Genomic DNA, 13,854 nt, shown 5'->3' on the forward strand with positions numbered 1-13,854 from the left:
GCATGGGGGGGGGGGAGACCACATCAGGATTATAGTTAAAACAACTACATCTGTGTGGATTTTCCCTTTAAAAAAACACCTCTGCATGGAAATGGAACAGAACTTACCAGTCAACACATGAAAAACAGAAATGAACTAGATAAAGGCCATTCCATCCACCCCTAGTTCTTTGCAACATATAGTTTTCAGCTTCGGAAAGATAGTCTGTGATAACTTTGATTTAAAAAAAGCAAGAAACAGACTCAAGGAAGCAAAGTGTTTGGAGAGGTCAGGAGGGACACATTTTTAGGAAGTGCTGGAACAGGATTCTTTAGCAAATTACCGCAGCGTTTGTGAGATGGGTTTCCGCTTGGAAAATCCTTCATAGATATGAGTACAGCTGTTGTGATGTGTAAATAAGAGCCCTAAAGCTATTCCATCATCGCCTCCAGAGCTCAGGCCCAGCACAGTGTGCTCAGATGTGCTGCTCGCATCTTCCCTTTACATTTTCCAGAGGCGACTTCTATTTTTAACTCTGCACTTTCACCTTGTTTGAACCAATATTTTTTACTGCAGATCTAGAAATGAAGTAGCAGCCCTGCCGAACAGAGAGGGTTGATGCACACAACCAGGACAAACTGTCTCTCTCTTTCTTTGCATTATTGTTGGCATCGGTCTGTCTCAAGAGACAATGGAAGAATGCAACGGTAAAGGGAAACCGTTGGGAGAGTTACAATGCCTGCTGTGTCGGTGGAGACCAATACAGGAATGACACGTTTTATTGCGGATGGGGCAGGTGAAGGCGTCTGGTTTTGCTGTTCCAGATGCACCATGGCATTTCTTTTCTCTGCGCTCGTCCTAGCATTCTCCTCTGGCTGCTGCTGTGGATGCACAACCTGACTGCTGCTTCCAGGAACTACAGGGCAGGGTCGTTGTTGCCAGTCTTCACGCCACATTTGCAGACATCTTTATAACGCAGAGTTGGTCTGCCAACAGGCCTGGTACCTGAACCCCACTCCCCATAAAGCACATCCTTGTGGCTCCTGCCATCTTACATTCTGTGGGCATGACTAAGCCAGCATAGATGTCGCTGAGACAGAAGTGCAAACATGCTGCAAATGTGGGCTTGGAAGAGCACATCTTTGTATTATGAGACTCTGTCCTGCCACACATAGCAGGTGCCTATCAAATTTATTTCAGGTTAACCTGCACAATGTATTACGTGTCTCCCCCACTAAGATACTTTTAAATGATTCAGATACATCTGAAGGAGGTATCTTATATCCTCTTGAAAGAGATGACAAATTTCAGGGATATGTAAGACTCATCCCCAACGTCATGCATGAACAAGAAGGAATTTCAGCGATCACTTCAGGAGGTGGCTATATATGACTATCCTACAGTGGAACAGCAAATCCTTTGAGAAAGATCTGAGGTCATGCTGGTCCAGCCATCCATTACAGCATTTAAACGGTGTTTCCTTACCAATGTGATGTGTTGAGCTGGCACCCCACAATAAATAATAATAATGATAACTATAATAGTTTGCATTAACAGCAATTTGAGTGCTCAAAGTGCTTCAGATACATTGGGTTGTGTTCAGCTTTGTACTAAGGAGAATGTTCTGCTGATGCAAAGTTTTCTCTTGCACAACTGAATCTTCACCCCCCATGCACCCCCATCTGTTCTGGAGCTCCCCACCAACCCTCCAGAGCAGATTTGGTAGATTTGGTACACAGGTAGAGGATTGGGAGGGAGGGGAGACCCATTGCACTGGAGCTAATTTCTGTGCTAGCATAAATATTTAGTTGAATGCCACCCATTGTTTGTTTCTTGTGTGCATGATGAAAAAAGGATAAGAGGACAATCCCCTGCCCTGAAGAGATTTCACCAGAGGTTTTCAACCTTTTTGAGGCAGTGGCTCCCTTGACCAACTACATTATAATGTGGCACCCATGTGGGGACCAGGAACCTAGTTATGTCACCCCTTGCCTGCAAAGCTGGCAGCTTCTTATCCTTTTTTGAACACCCTCCCTTGTCCATTTTCAACAGCAAGGGCCAGTGGACTGGCTGGCTGGGCTCCCTTACCCACTTGCTTGCTTATTCCGAGGCCACCTCAGCTCCTGGTAGCCAGCACCCCCTGACCAGCCCCAGAGGCACCATTTGCCTGCAGAGCTTGTAGCCAGGGCTGCTGCAACAAACAGCCACAGAAGCCTTTGGGAGGCAGAGATGCAAGAAGGCATCAGAGGGAGGGAGGGAAGGAAAGAAGGACAGAGGCCAGTATTGCCTGCGGCACCCCTGACTATCATTCAAGGCACCCCAGGGTGCCGCAGGCACACTAGTTGAACACCACTGGCTTACATAATCCAGTATTCAAGGCAGAGGAAATAATAGAAGAAAGAGAGGCTGATTCACTTTAATTCTCAGCATGCATGGAGCTAGGTGTGGATGTCATCCATCACAACATTGTTACGGTTGCAACACACGTTTTATTTTTTTAAAAAAGTTACTCACTCAGGCACCTCTCCAAAGCCCTCCAGAGGTTTTGTTTCTGCAGCATATATCTTGGCGTACTCTCTTGCCGTGTTCTGAACATAACATTCCTATATAAAAGAGAGTCCAGTGGCATGGCAAGAAAGGAAACAATTAACACAGTTAACCGTGGCCATAGTTTAAAAGCTTGGATGTCCCCACAGGTCTTGATTACAGAAGGGTACAGCAAGCACGTACCTGCAGTGCCAATTTGTAATTCTTTTTCATGAGTTCATCATTGTTCCTGGTCCCATATGCAATGGCATTGTGCACTTTCAGAACACAGGGGTGGCCGGGGCTGAACACGGGAACTAAGCCTTGCATGACTTTGCTTCGGAAAGCCTTTCGGTGCACTCCTTCCCCAAAATGCAGCTCTTCGGTTATAATCCTCCCATGCAGGCTGTTGCCGAAATAACTATCACTGATGAAATCTTCCCTGAACATAAGCTCTAAGAATTCAATCTCTTCCAACCCTAGAAATATATAAATATGCATAAGACCTCAACAAAGAAACTACATTCTGCTAAGTAAAAATTTTATGCGTATGCGTGCCAAAGAGAAATCCACTGGGGGGGGAATTCACTGTAATGTTTTTGATACAAATAAATAAATAAATAAATAAATAAATAAATAAATAAATAATACTATGACAACTTTAGACTTGGGCAGAAGAGCAATAAGCTCTGTGATGAAGGTTGATGTGGAGCTTAAAGCATCTGTGATCATGCATGGAAGCTTCCAAGGCTTCAGGTCCTACAGTGGATCTTCCTTGTTGGAAATGCAGCCTTAACATGCTGTGGGGAAGGCTGATCCCTCCAAAGTCTGGGATTTGGTGATGTGATTGCTGTGTATTCGGGGTCAGGAAACCGGTGGGGAATTTATGGCCCTCCAGATGCTGACAGACCCTTCCATCCCAACCTGCATTCTTTACCATTTCTACGACTGCCTGGTAGTCCCCTCTTAGCAATTCCATCCATGTATCAAATTCCAATAGCAAAGGCACACGAAGACGCGTTTGCAGGTAATGAATGAAAAGCCACGCAACTGTTTTTAAAGGGGATGGAATGATTAATCCTGCTTCTTGAAGAGTCAGAACAACTAACCATCCACTAGACTGAATAAGCTAAAGCTGACTAGCACAATATGTCCAGCAATGATGAAACCTGTTGGCAAAAGTGTTATCTATGTTTAGCACGGGCAAAGCAAAACACATGCTGGTGTGATTAGAGAAATAGCAACATATGGGGAAAGTATTTCTCGTCTCTTAATTCCTTGCCTTTCTCCTTGGGTAGTGTTACATAGCACAAGACTTTGCAAAGGCCACATGTTTGGGCACCGGGAATGCTTGTATCAAAACAGTTCATTGTTATGGTTCCTTTCTCTCAGCAGAGTCCCTGTGGGGCCACTTCAGCTGCTTCAATTTCAGTGGGGCTTTCTGACCCTGCAAGCTAAAGCAGCAACCTTCGTCAAGCGAGTGAGGCAGACCCAGGGAACCATAAAGATGGGAAACCTAGGTACAATGTTCCTTTTCAAGAAAAAAAGTCAAAAGCAGAATGTGGGCTAGGCTCTCAAGAAGTGGCTGATGCGATCAGCGTAGGAGAGCTCAGAATAAGGTGACTCAGTGTTGATGGGAAGACTCTTCATGTATACTTAGACAGACTTTCTTGTACATTACTGCTTCACATATTTCAGGGCAGACATTACAACCATCTCTGTCACCGCATCCTAACAAGCCCTGGCTCAAATTAGTAACAGCTATGCAGAATATGCCCAAGTACGATTATGACTTGGCACAATTCTCCATAGGTGAACAGGAAGAATTCCAAATGGACTTACCTTCAACATCCTGAAGACTGGAAAGATGTTCCAATACTGCAGAGAGAACAAGAACAACACAGGCAAGGTTTAGACAGTAAAACAGCACCTTTAATTGTGCTTTGTCTTAAGAAACAATATGTTAGAATTTACCTTCGGAGGTCAGGTTAAATTCTGCAGATGCTTTCCCATACATATTCTTCAAGCAGCAGTGATACAGCCCTTGGTCCTTTTTACCAGCTTGAACTATTGCCAGGGATACTGGAAAGTCATCTCCTGCACTAGAAGAGATGTTAACATTTGAATGTTTGTGTTTCTGCTTAGTTTTCTGCTCAGTTTTTCAGAGGTTTGTGTGATCTCTTTGTCTTCCTTCCCCTCTCCCTCTTGTTCCCCGCCCCCATTACTGGAATGTAGGGAAATATGGCCACTGTTGTTAGTTATTGCTGCTGGAACAGTAGGCAAGTAAGTGGCTAGGAAGGAGTTATTATTCAGCTCAGATTTAAATCCAAGCTGGGGAAGAACATGGAAGCCATAATACTTGCCTTGATTTTAAGGCAAGCACTATGAGTTGCTGAATCTCATACTTAGCAACATTTCTAACAAATATGGAGTGCCAAATTTGAGTCAGGCCTAAAAGCAAGCAAGCATGTAAATAAATGCACATGAATGACCCAATTCCATGTACACATCTGAAGTCACTTGACAACTGTAGGGTACCACACTCACCTATACCACCCACTCAAACAGCATAGGTTTCATATGTTTACAAAATGTGCAAAGGATTTTTTATAGGAGCTATAATCCATAAATGTTCATTTCAAATATATCTACAGGATGCAGTACTTGGGTTTTTTTTTAATACTGCTTTTATTGATTTTCATGGTACAGAAGATAAATTTTGAGAAAACAATTGTTACAACAGTAAACCACAAATAACTTGTCCTGATAAAATTACAGGCCATGTGCCGTACTTGTTGAATTTGTTAGTTCTGTTGCCACTGGTTCCATGTGTTCTGTCAATGCTTAGAACATGTGTTAGAATCCAGGAATCATTTAGGATTAAATCAATCAAGCCCTGCTTCTTCCATTGGTTCTACTGACTAACAGCTCTATGGTAAAATAATTTATTGCATCCACAAATTTTAGAGATAATCCACACACATACCCAGTCCTCATCCACCCCTCATTATGTGCACTGCTGCTTGCAGGAGATTCCTACCAATAACTCCTCTTCCTGACAGCAGCACTCCCGTACCTATTGAACTGTGCACATGGCAAGGCTGTTTGTTGCTCAGCCTTTACCAAAGGTGTCATGGGCTTTGAGGACAATTGAACTCAGGACGCAAGAGAGAAACGTGCTAAGAGGAAGGCATGCTCAGCAAATTCACACCATGATCAACTCCCGCCTGGAAACCAATGTCCCCACTGTGGAAGGACGTGTGGATCCAAAACTGGCCTCCACAGTCACTTACAGACTCATTGTTAAAACCGTGTTTATGGAAGACAATCTTACTCGGCTACGAGTGATCGCCAAAGAAGAAGCAGCAGAAGTGAATGAATGAATGAATTGATGTTATCTGAAGGTCATTGAAGTAATCCATTATTAAAATATCTCTTCACTAGGTGCAGCCGTCATTTCTCTCCATCCCATGATACCATCAGAGCTTTAGCTATCAAAATAAGCACACTCCCTAACATGCACACTCTCCTCCACCCATCCAATATGCACACTCCCGTCCACCCATCCAAATGGTATTGAAAAGCATGTATGTTTATTGCGTAGCTCTCCTTACCTTCTGTGAACTTGGGCAAGTAGCTTAGAGTCTTTAGTCCATGTAATGGTGGAGTCTTCGTGAATTTCACTAAACTGGCAGCACAATTTTATATTTCCAGAGCGGTCAGGGAACAGTTCAGCTTGGATTTTCTTCACCAGCTTTGGTGCTTGAAGTAAAACACAATTCAGTGAGTGGCTTAAACACATAGTAAAACCTCAGGACCAATTTAGACATTACATGTCTGTTGACATGTCATTCCTGTAAGTTCATTGTAAGTGTAAGAGTTTAAAAATAACAATGATGCATACACCTTGGAGATTGTGAATCATGTAGATTTCTTTTTCTTAGGGCTATGGGTTTCTTTTCTGATGAAAAATCAATCAACCTTTTCACTTTATCCTGGAGTAGCGTTTCCCAAACTTGGGTCTCCAGCTGTTTTTGGACTACAAGTCCCATCAACCCTAGCTAGCAAGACCAGTTGTCAGGGATAATGGGGATTGTAGTTCAAAAGCAGCTGGACATCCAAGTTTGGGAAACACGAGTGAAGCGATTGTAGCAAGCAAATTAATATTCTTCCATAATTTTGTTTATTTCTTTATAAATGTTTATTTAAATGTTCTAAGTCAGTGGTGGGTAACCTCTGAGCTTCCTGGTGTTTATTTATTTCCATTTATAAAATCTTTTAAAATATTAGGATGGTGTACAACAACTCCCATCGGTGCCAACCAGCATGATCAATCAGAAAGGATGATGGGATTCATAGTCTAGCAGTACTTGGAGAGCCTCTGGTTCCCTAACCCTGTTTTAAGTCCAAACCCTGGCCCTGAAGATGGGAGCCACAGCTTCACACATATGTTCATGTGCCAAACTATCACTAGCCCTAGGTCTAATTAAGCCGCACTGTCCACAATCCAATTAAACCAGAGTGGTCTGATTTAAAACAATCCACCTCATTTAATTCTAAACCACATTTTTAATATTTTATTTAATAAAAGGAAGGACACACGAGATGGTAGTTATTAACTGATTGGGTAAGGACTCACTGTTTTGTAGAGAAAACTAAGCATGTATGCAGTAGCTGATTTGTCACAATAACCATTTCATGGGACTGAGATGTCAGATGATAGTAACACTTCTCTTCTGGTAAACAATATTGAATTGGGGAGAGCCCATACCTCGGTGGTACAGCTCATGCTTTACATATAATAGTTTCTACGTTCCATCTCGGGAAGAGGTGCCAGCCTGTGAGGCCGATTAGGGAGGCAATGTCACACACATGACATCACACACGTCCGGCGCAGGACATCAAGAGCAGCCAGGGGCGGAGCTGAGCAGAGCGAGGATGGAGTTTCAATGGCCAGCAGTTCCTTCTTCATCTCCTCCTGGTGCTGCCACCGGCAGGAGTCTGCTTTGACCCTCCTTCCCCTTCATGGCAGGAGGAGGAGCAGCTGGCCACTGGATCCGCACTGTGCTAGGCTCCGCATTTTGCCTCCTTGCTTGGGAGACACTTGCCCCTACCCCTAAAATACTGAGGGGGCCAACAAGGGCTTGCCCCCCTGGAGCTAGCACCCCTGATCTCTGGCATCTCCACCTACAAAGCAACTCTGAAAGCAAAGTCAGGAAAGACCTGTGTCTGGAGCCTAGGAGAATTTCTGCCCAAGGACTGCTGATGTGTAAGGACAATTTAAAAAAATAATTCAGTTTCTAAACGTACCTTTGCTGTCTTTTTTGCAAGGAAGTTTCCGTTGTTCCCTCTTCTCTTCCTTGTGAGTTGGCCCAGCCTCTGTTTTTGAGACTTTTTTGACACAGCTGGCCTGGTTGCAAACATTTTCCTTTGCTTCAAGGCGCGGCTTCTTAATTTGTACCTTTGGTGCCATCTTCTTCTTTACGGTTTCTTGCTTACGCTTCACGTCTTCGGTGCTACTGTGATGTGAGGGTGCCTTGCAGGGTTTGGAGGATTCCTGCGACTTCGTCTTCCCTTCTCCTGCAGTTGCTCCTGAAGTGCATGGCTGAATTTTGACCTGTGGCAGCTGTTCCTGAGAATGATGGCTGTTCTTGGAGGCACAAGGCAAGATGCTGACTAAGGCCCCTATTGCATGCTCTGATGAATTTAGGCTTTGCCTCTCACCATCTGTGAATGCTGTGGCTTGATTGTGACCTATAGATGGAACTACACACTCTCCCACTAATCCCCCTTCAGACACACCAGCTTGCTCACCGGAAAGGACCACGAATGGATGCACAAAGTCTGTAATATCATGCCAAGAATACATCTGTTCTGAATTAATAAGTGCCCTCATGTAAGGCTCCACTTCCTCTAGGTTACATTCAGTGGGCTTTTGAGTTTCTCTGGCACCCCTTTCACACGGGATTATTTTGGTCTGACCTTCTCTGCCTACATGCTGGTACTCATCCTGTTGTAGTTCACTGTTTTCGCGCCAGAAATGTGTGTGTTCTGAATCGATTAGATTCCTCATATAAGGTTCTACTTCAGTTTCCTCAGGATCATGTGAAATAGACATTTGTCTTTCCCTCTCACACTGGACTGTTTGAGTGTTACTATTTCCCACCACCCTTTCATACTGATTCTGCCAATGTTCATCCTTATCCTTCTTAACTCTGACTTGCATGGACTCAGTTTGCCTTAGGCTTTCAACTGCCTCTGGTGCATTTGTACCAAACTTTCCTGACACTAGTTCGTTTGTACTACAACCTTCGCATATGCTTTCCTGTAGAATCTTATGCTGAGCACAAACGACTGAATTGCCTACCATATGGCTTGCATTTTGATTATCCTGACCTGTACTGTGACACTCATTTCTGATAATACTTGAAGGCTGAACAGTGTTTAAAGCTGCTGACTTGCAAGGTTCCGATGGAGAACATGCAAAATCCAATCCTAACTCTAAATGGTCAGTAATGCTAGATTTTTTTTCTGATACCGTTTGATGAGAATCTGATGGTGGCATCATATATTTGCATTCTAGGGCAGTTTGCCCTATGCTTGTCCCAAAGTCCCTATTTTCTTCACTCATGTCATTTTCATTGTTCTTGTTTATTTCTAACAGAACTTCAGTGTAGAATCTAACTTTGTATGATGCTGTGAACATTGGTTCTGCTTTGTGCCTCTCTATTTTTTCATTGCCCTCAACAGCTTTAGGCTCAGTAGCTAAAACTGAACTATGTTCTTCCGTGTGGTAGCTGCAGTTCTGTGCATCAGATACAGCTTGAACATCTTTGCCATTATTGCCTCTCAAAACATGATAAATATCACAATTATTGTCACTTCGAGCTTTCATTTCTGACTCGGTTCCTTTCTCCTGAAATTTCTCTGCAACGCTTTTATCGACCGCCGTAATTGAAAAGTGTTCTTCAGTTCCAAATTGATCATTATTTTTGCCAGAGAAATTACTGGATGAATCCTCTTTCAGTGAAAGCTCAGCAAGATTAGCACACTCTTTTATTCTCGAGTGGCGCAGTGTAACATGAGACTCTTTAGTAGGCATCTCGTCAGCCTGCTTTGCTTTGGGGCCATCTGTACAATGAACAATCTGTTCAATACAAGACAATGGGCTGGGATAATTAGCAGGTAGGCCTTTTAACATTTCTTGGCCATGTTCTAAAGGATCGCCTGGAGCTTCTGTAAGTTTGAATGGAGATTCTACTCTACAAGACTGGAAGCCACCATCAGTCATAATTGTTTCTTCCTGATAAGCAGACATATGAGCAGATCTATTATGATCAGGCTTTTCCTTTTGGATATTGCTGCTTAATGGATGAACAGATGGCTTTTCTGTTTCGTGTCCAAAGGCAGAGCACAGACACATGGCATCTGTTTCTGCAGGTAGTGCAAGAGAGCTGTTGTCCGTGGTTGTACGGCTACATGCTCCATCTCCTTTTAGCGCACTGCAGTAATCAGTGTGGACTTTCATTACTCCTGCCAATTCTGTGACAAGCTGATTATCTTCTGTTAGATTTCCTGGCACATGCTGCCTAGTGCTTACATCCCTCGCAATGTTCAGCCCTTCAACCTCCTTGGCAGCGTCAGTCCCAGCTGCTGAACTCTCAACTTTGCTGCTTGCGCAAGTGAAGTCACAGCCCCAGTCTTCTCCCTCATAAAGAAGCATCTGTAACTGCTCATGCATGGATGCTAAATCAGCATCTCTGACCTCAGGTTCTGCAGTTTCCAAGGCTCCCTGGGAATCCGCTTTGGACAGATATTGAGCACAGGGAATATCATGGACTGCTTTTACCTCGTTAGACTCACAGGGCTTCCCTCCACATGCCTTTGCTCTTTCCGTCTGTATATTGGGCACAGCCAAAGGAGTCAGAATGTCACATAAGCCTTCTTGCTTAGAAGTATCACTGGGGTGACTTTGTGCTCCAGGCGGCACATTGAAGCTTGCCGTATCATCCGTGATTGTGAGATGAAGAGTTTGATCCCAGCACGGCTTCCTCTCATTATGAGTCCCATTGGACACACAAAGGCCAGCAGAGTTTTCCAGCACTGCACTGTCTGTTGGAAATCTGTTTTTGCCACTGACCTTTTCTGAAGCTGACTTTTCAGAAGCAAGGCTTTTTACAGGGGAAGATTTGAAAACAAATCTCTCGTCTAATACAGGCTCCATTATAAATAGTTCCAGATTACCACTGATTGGCACTGTGTTGTCAGAGTCAGCTTCTTGTTGCTGTACCTGGAAGAAATAGGGTGAGGGAAGGAATGAAGAAATAAGACATGTTTATGAATTACGAATTAGGCTATTCAATCAGAAAGCTCAGGTGGTACTGGGCCCCAAAATGATAATACAGTGGTACCTCGGTTTTTGAGTGTCTCGGAAGCCGAACATTTTGGTTTTCGAATGCCGAAAACTCAGAAGTAATTGCTTCCATTTTTGAATGCCCCTCAGAAGTCAAACGGCTTCCGTGGTGTGTTTTTCAGTTTACTCAATGAAAACTGCAGATGGCCCTTTGCACCTCGGTTGTCGAATGTTTCAGAAGTCGAACGGTCTTCCAGAACGGATTACGTTTGACAACCAAGGTACCACTGTACTCTAACGTGCGGCTAATCCCATGATTTATCAACACCCATATTATACCTATTATCCATTCAAGTCAACACACTAAGGCGTGGTATGTATGAAGTCATGTAGGTTTAACAGGGTTGGCCTTGACTAGGGTACATGCATAGGGACTGCAAAAATAAGGCCTTTTCAGGCCAACATTTAGCATTTTAAAATCCTGTTGATTTCAATGGGGAAAATGTAAGCACACACTTTACCTTTCCACTGGAAACACTGAGACATAAAAATGGTTTAACTTTTGCTAGTTCACGCACCTAGTTTAAAATCTACTATTACTTTAGCCCAAGCCATGCTGAAGTCATATACTGTAAGTGACCAGGGATAGATCGATTAACAATCTTCTCATGCAAATGGTGACTTCATGGATAAACTCTGGACCACGTCAATGAAGTCACTCACCCTGATCTAGTGATTTCTTGTGGGAATCCCATACCCAGAAGGAGAGGGAAGGTCTAAATCAGGTGTGGGAAACCTCCCCACCCCCACAGATGTTGCTAACTACATCTCCCATCAGCCTCAGCAAGCATGGCCAGGGGTGATGGGTGTTGTACAACATCTGCAGTGTTAAATGCTTCCCTCATCTGGTCTACATCTACAAAGCACTGCATGTGGAGAGCATTCCTTTCTTTTGTAGCGACAGGGGAAGCTCTGCTAGGCGGGGTCACATTTCTGCAATTCAGAATCATCATGAGACTCTGGATGAGAGGACTACTTGTGTGTGCATTCATGGCACCTGTTCCTTTTCAACATTGCAGAAGGCAAATGCCCTTTAGGTTGTTGAAAGTGGGAGAGCCTAGTTTCTTAGATCAAATTAGTATCCATAGAGCATGGCTGGGGATCTTGTAGCCTTCCAAATTCCATCAGTCCCACTCAGCATAGCCAATGGTCAAGGATAATGGGAAGTGGAGTCTAACACCACCTGGAGAACCACAGGTTCCCCATACCTGCTCTATGGCATTCAGTAAAATTAATGAGCAAATGAAATGTCAATTAAATATAAAATAAAGCATTTAATGATCAGTAATTCCATTCAGCCACAACAGCTAATAGCTGCAGAACTCCATATGCAGGAATAACGCACTTCTTGGTATCCAATGCTGAAATAACAAGGTAAGACCATCACCTTCAGATCAAGTTTATGAGCTTATGGAAGCATATGCTTGGCCACTGGTAGAACAAATACACTAGGCTAGTTTGAGATTGGTCTGGTTCAGCAAACCAGTCTTAGTTCTTAGTTGATTGATTTATAACTCTTACCAGAAGGGACCCCTGGCTATTAAACTCCAGTCAAGAGAGGAACAGCTTTTAAAACTTTTTTTCAAACAGTTATAAAACCATGGATCAATTTATAAAGATGATTAAATGTAAAGGAGCCCCTGACCATTAGGTCCAGTCGTGACCGACTCTGGGGTTGCGGCGCTCATCTCACTTTATTGGCCGAGGGAGCCAGCGTACAGCTTCCAGGTCATGTGGCCAGCATGACTAAGCCGCTTCTGGCGAACCAGAGCAGCACACGGAAACACCGTTTACCTTCCCGCCGGAGCGGTACCTATTTATCTACTTGCACTTTGACGTGCTTTCGAACTGCTAGGTTGGCAGGAGCAGGCACTGAGCAACGGAAGCTCACCCCATCGCAGGGATTCGAACCGCCAGCCTTCTGATCAGCAAGTCCTAGGCTCTGTGGTTTAACCCACAGCGCCACATGCGTCCCTTCATAAAGATGATTATTTTTAATCAAATTAAGAGAATTTGGAAACCTGTAATCTAGACTTTGATTTACTGCAGTGATGATGATCCTATTCCTCTGGTAGCCATACACGTTCCCAAACCTCAGTGTTACCCACTAAAATATATTTTAGTACATTACTTCACTTGCATTCAATGAACATAAGCTTATTTTGAAGTCTTTAAATTCAGTAAAATTTAGGGTGTAACTTTATGCACTCTTACGTGAGAGCAATTTTCACTAACTTAAATTGGGCTTACTTCTGAGCAGGAATGTATAGGATTGCACTGCAAGTCAAGTGCTCCTCTGACACCTTTTGCATTGACAGTCACCATTTCAATTTTTAAGATTAGCCTTCTGCAAAATGTCAGCTCCGTTTCTTGTTGCTTGGTACACCCTCTGCCTAAATTGTGCCTAACCTTTTACTAAAATACTTGCTGGGATTTTGCTAACATCATATGATCAGTCTACCCTATACCACATGAGGTGGTAGTGTGAAAAATGAAAAGGGACAGCTGTCTCCAAGTTAGCAGAACTGCTAGATCAAACAGCAGATTGGTAATATGTTCTATAATATATGCTGAGCTCTGTGTTTCTGGCAGTGTCTACCTATATTACTTTTAAAAATGCTAAGTATCATAGTTTCAGCCAACAAAGTTTCAAAATGTAGAGACAATGCCTTCAGAAGGCTGAGGTTTCGATGCCATCATGGTTCAGATGAAGAGCAGCAGTTCCTGATTAAGCAGAAAGGATGTGGTCAGCAGAAACCATACATGCTCATCCACCTACCTGCTTCCCATGGTGTCAAGAACATGCTTCTCCCCTGACCTCAGTTATATAACTGAGTTACATAATTCCTGCCATTATTATTCATCGATGTTATTGTCAAAGCTATGATAAAGAAATAGTAAAATACCCATCCCTGAACACAGGTGGTAAATGTTGA

The 13,854-nt window shown here is 43.4% G+C and overlaps 1 protein-coding gene across 2 annotated transcripts in view; it reads right to left on the minus strand.

Annotated features, from left to right (window-relative positions):
- Positions 1-13,854, minus strand: part of ALPK2 (alpha kinase 2) — a 63,933-nt gene that overhangs the window by 19,764 nt on the left and 30,315 nt on the right. Inside the window, exons 5-10 of one of the 2 annotated variants that reach the window (XM_080973374.1) lie at positions 7,816-10,795; positions 6,120-6,267; positions 4,480-4,607; positions 4,348-4,383; positions 2,710-2,984; positions 2,494-2,582 (exon numbers count right to left, since the gene is read on the minus strand). In XM_080973374.1, coding sequence (XP_080829500.1) covers positions 2,494-2,582; positions 2,710-2,984; positions 4,348-4,383; positions 4,480-4,607; positions 6,120-6,267; positions 7,816-10,795 — 3,656 coding nt within the window. Of the gene's footprint in view, positions 1-2,493; positions 2,583-2,709; positions 2,985-4,347; positions 4,384-4,479; positions 4,608-6,119; positions 6,268-7,815; positions 10,796-13,854 lie in introns of those variants that run through there. The other variant, XM_080973375.1, reaches the window with a different exon arrangement.

Source organism: Podarcis pityusensis, assembly GCF_964106645.2.
Source record: "Podarcis pityusensis genome assembly, chromosome: 11".
Taxonomy (NCBI): Eukaryota; Metazoa; Chordata; class Lepidosauria; order Squamata; family Lacertidae; genus Podarcis; species Podarcis pityusensis.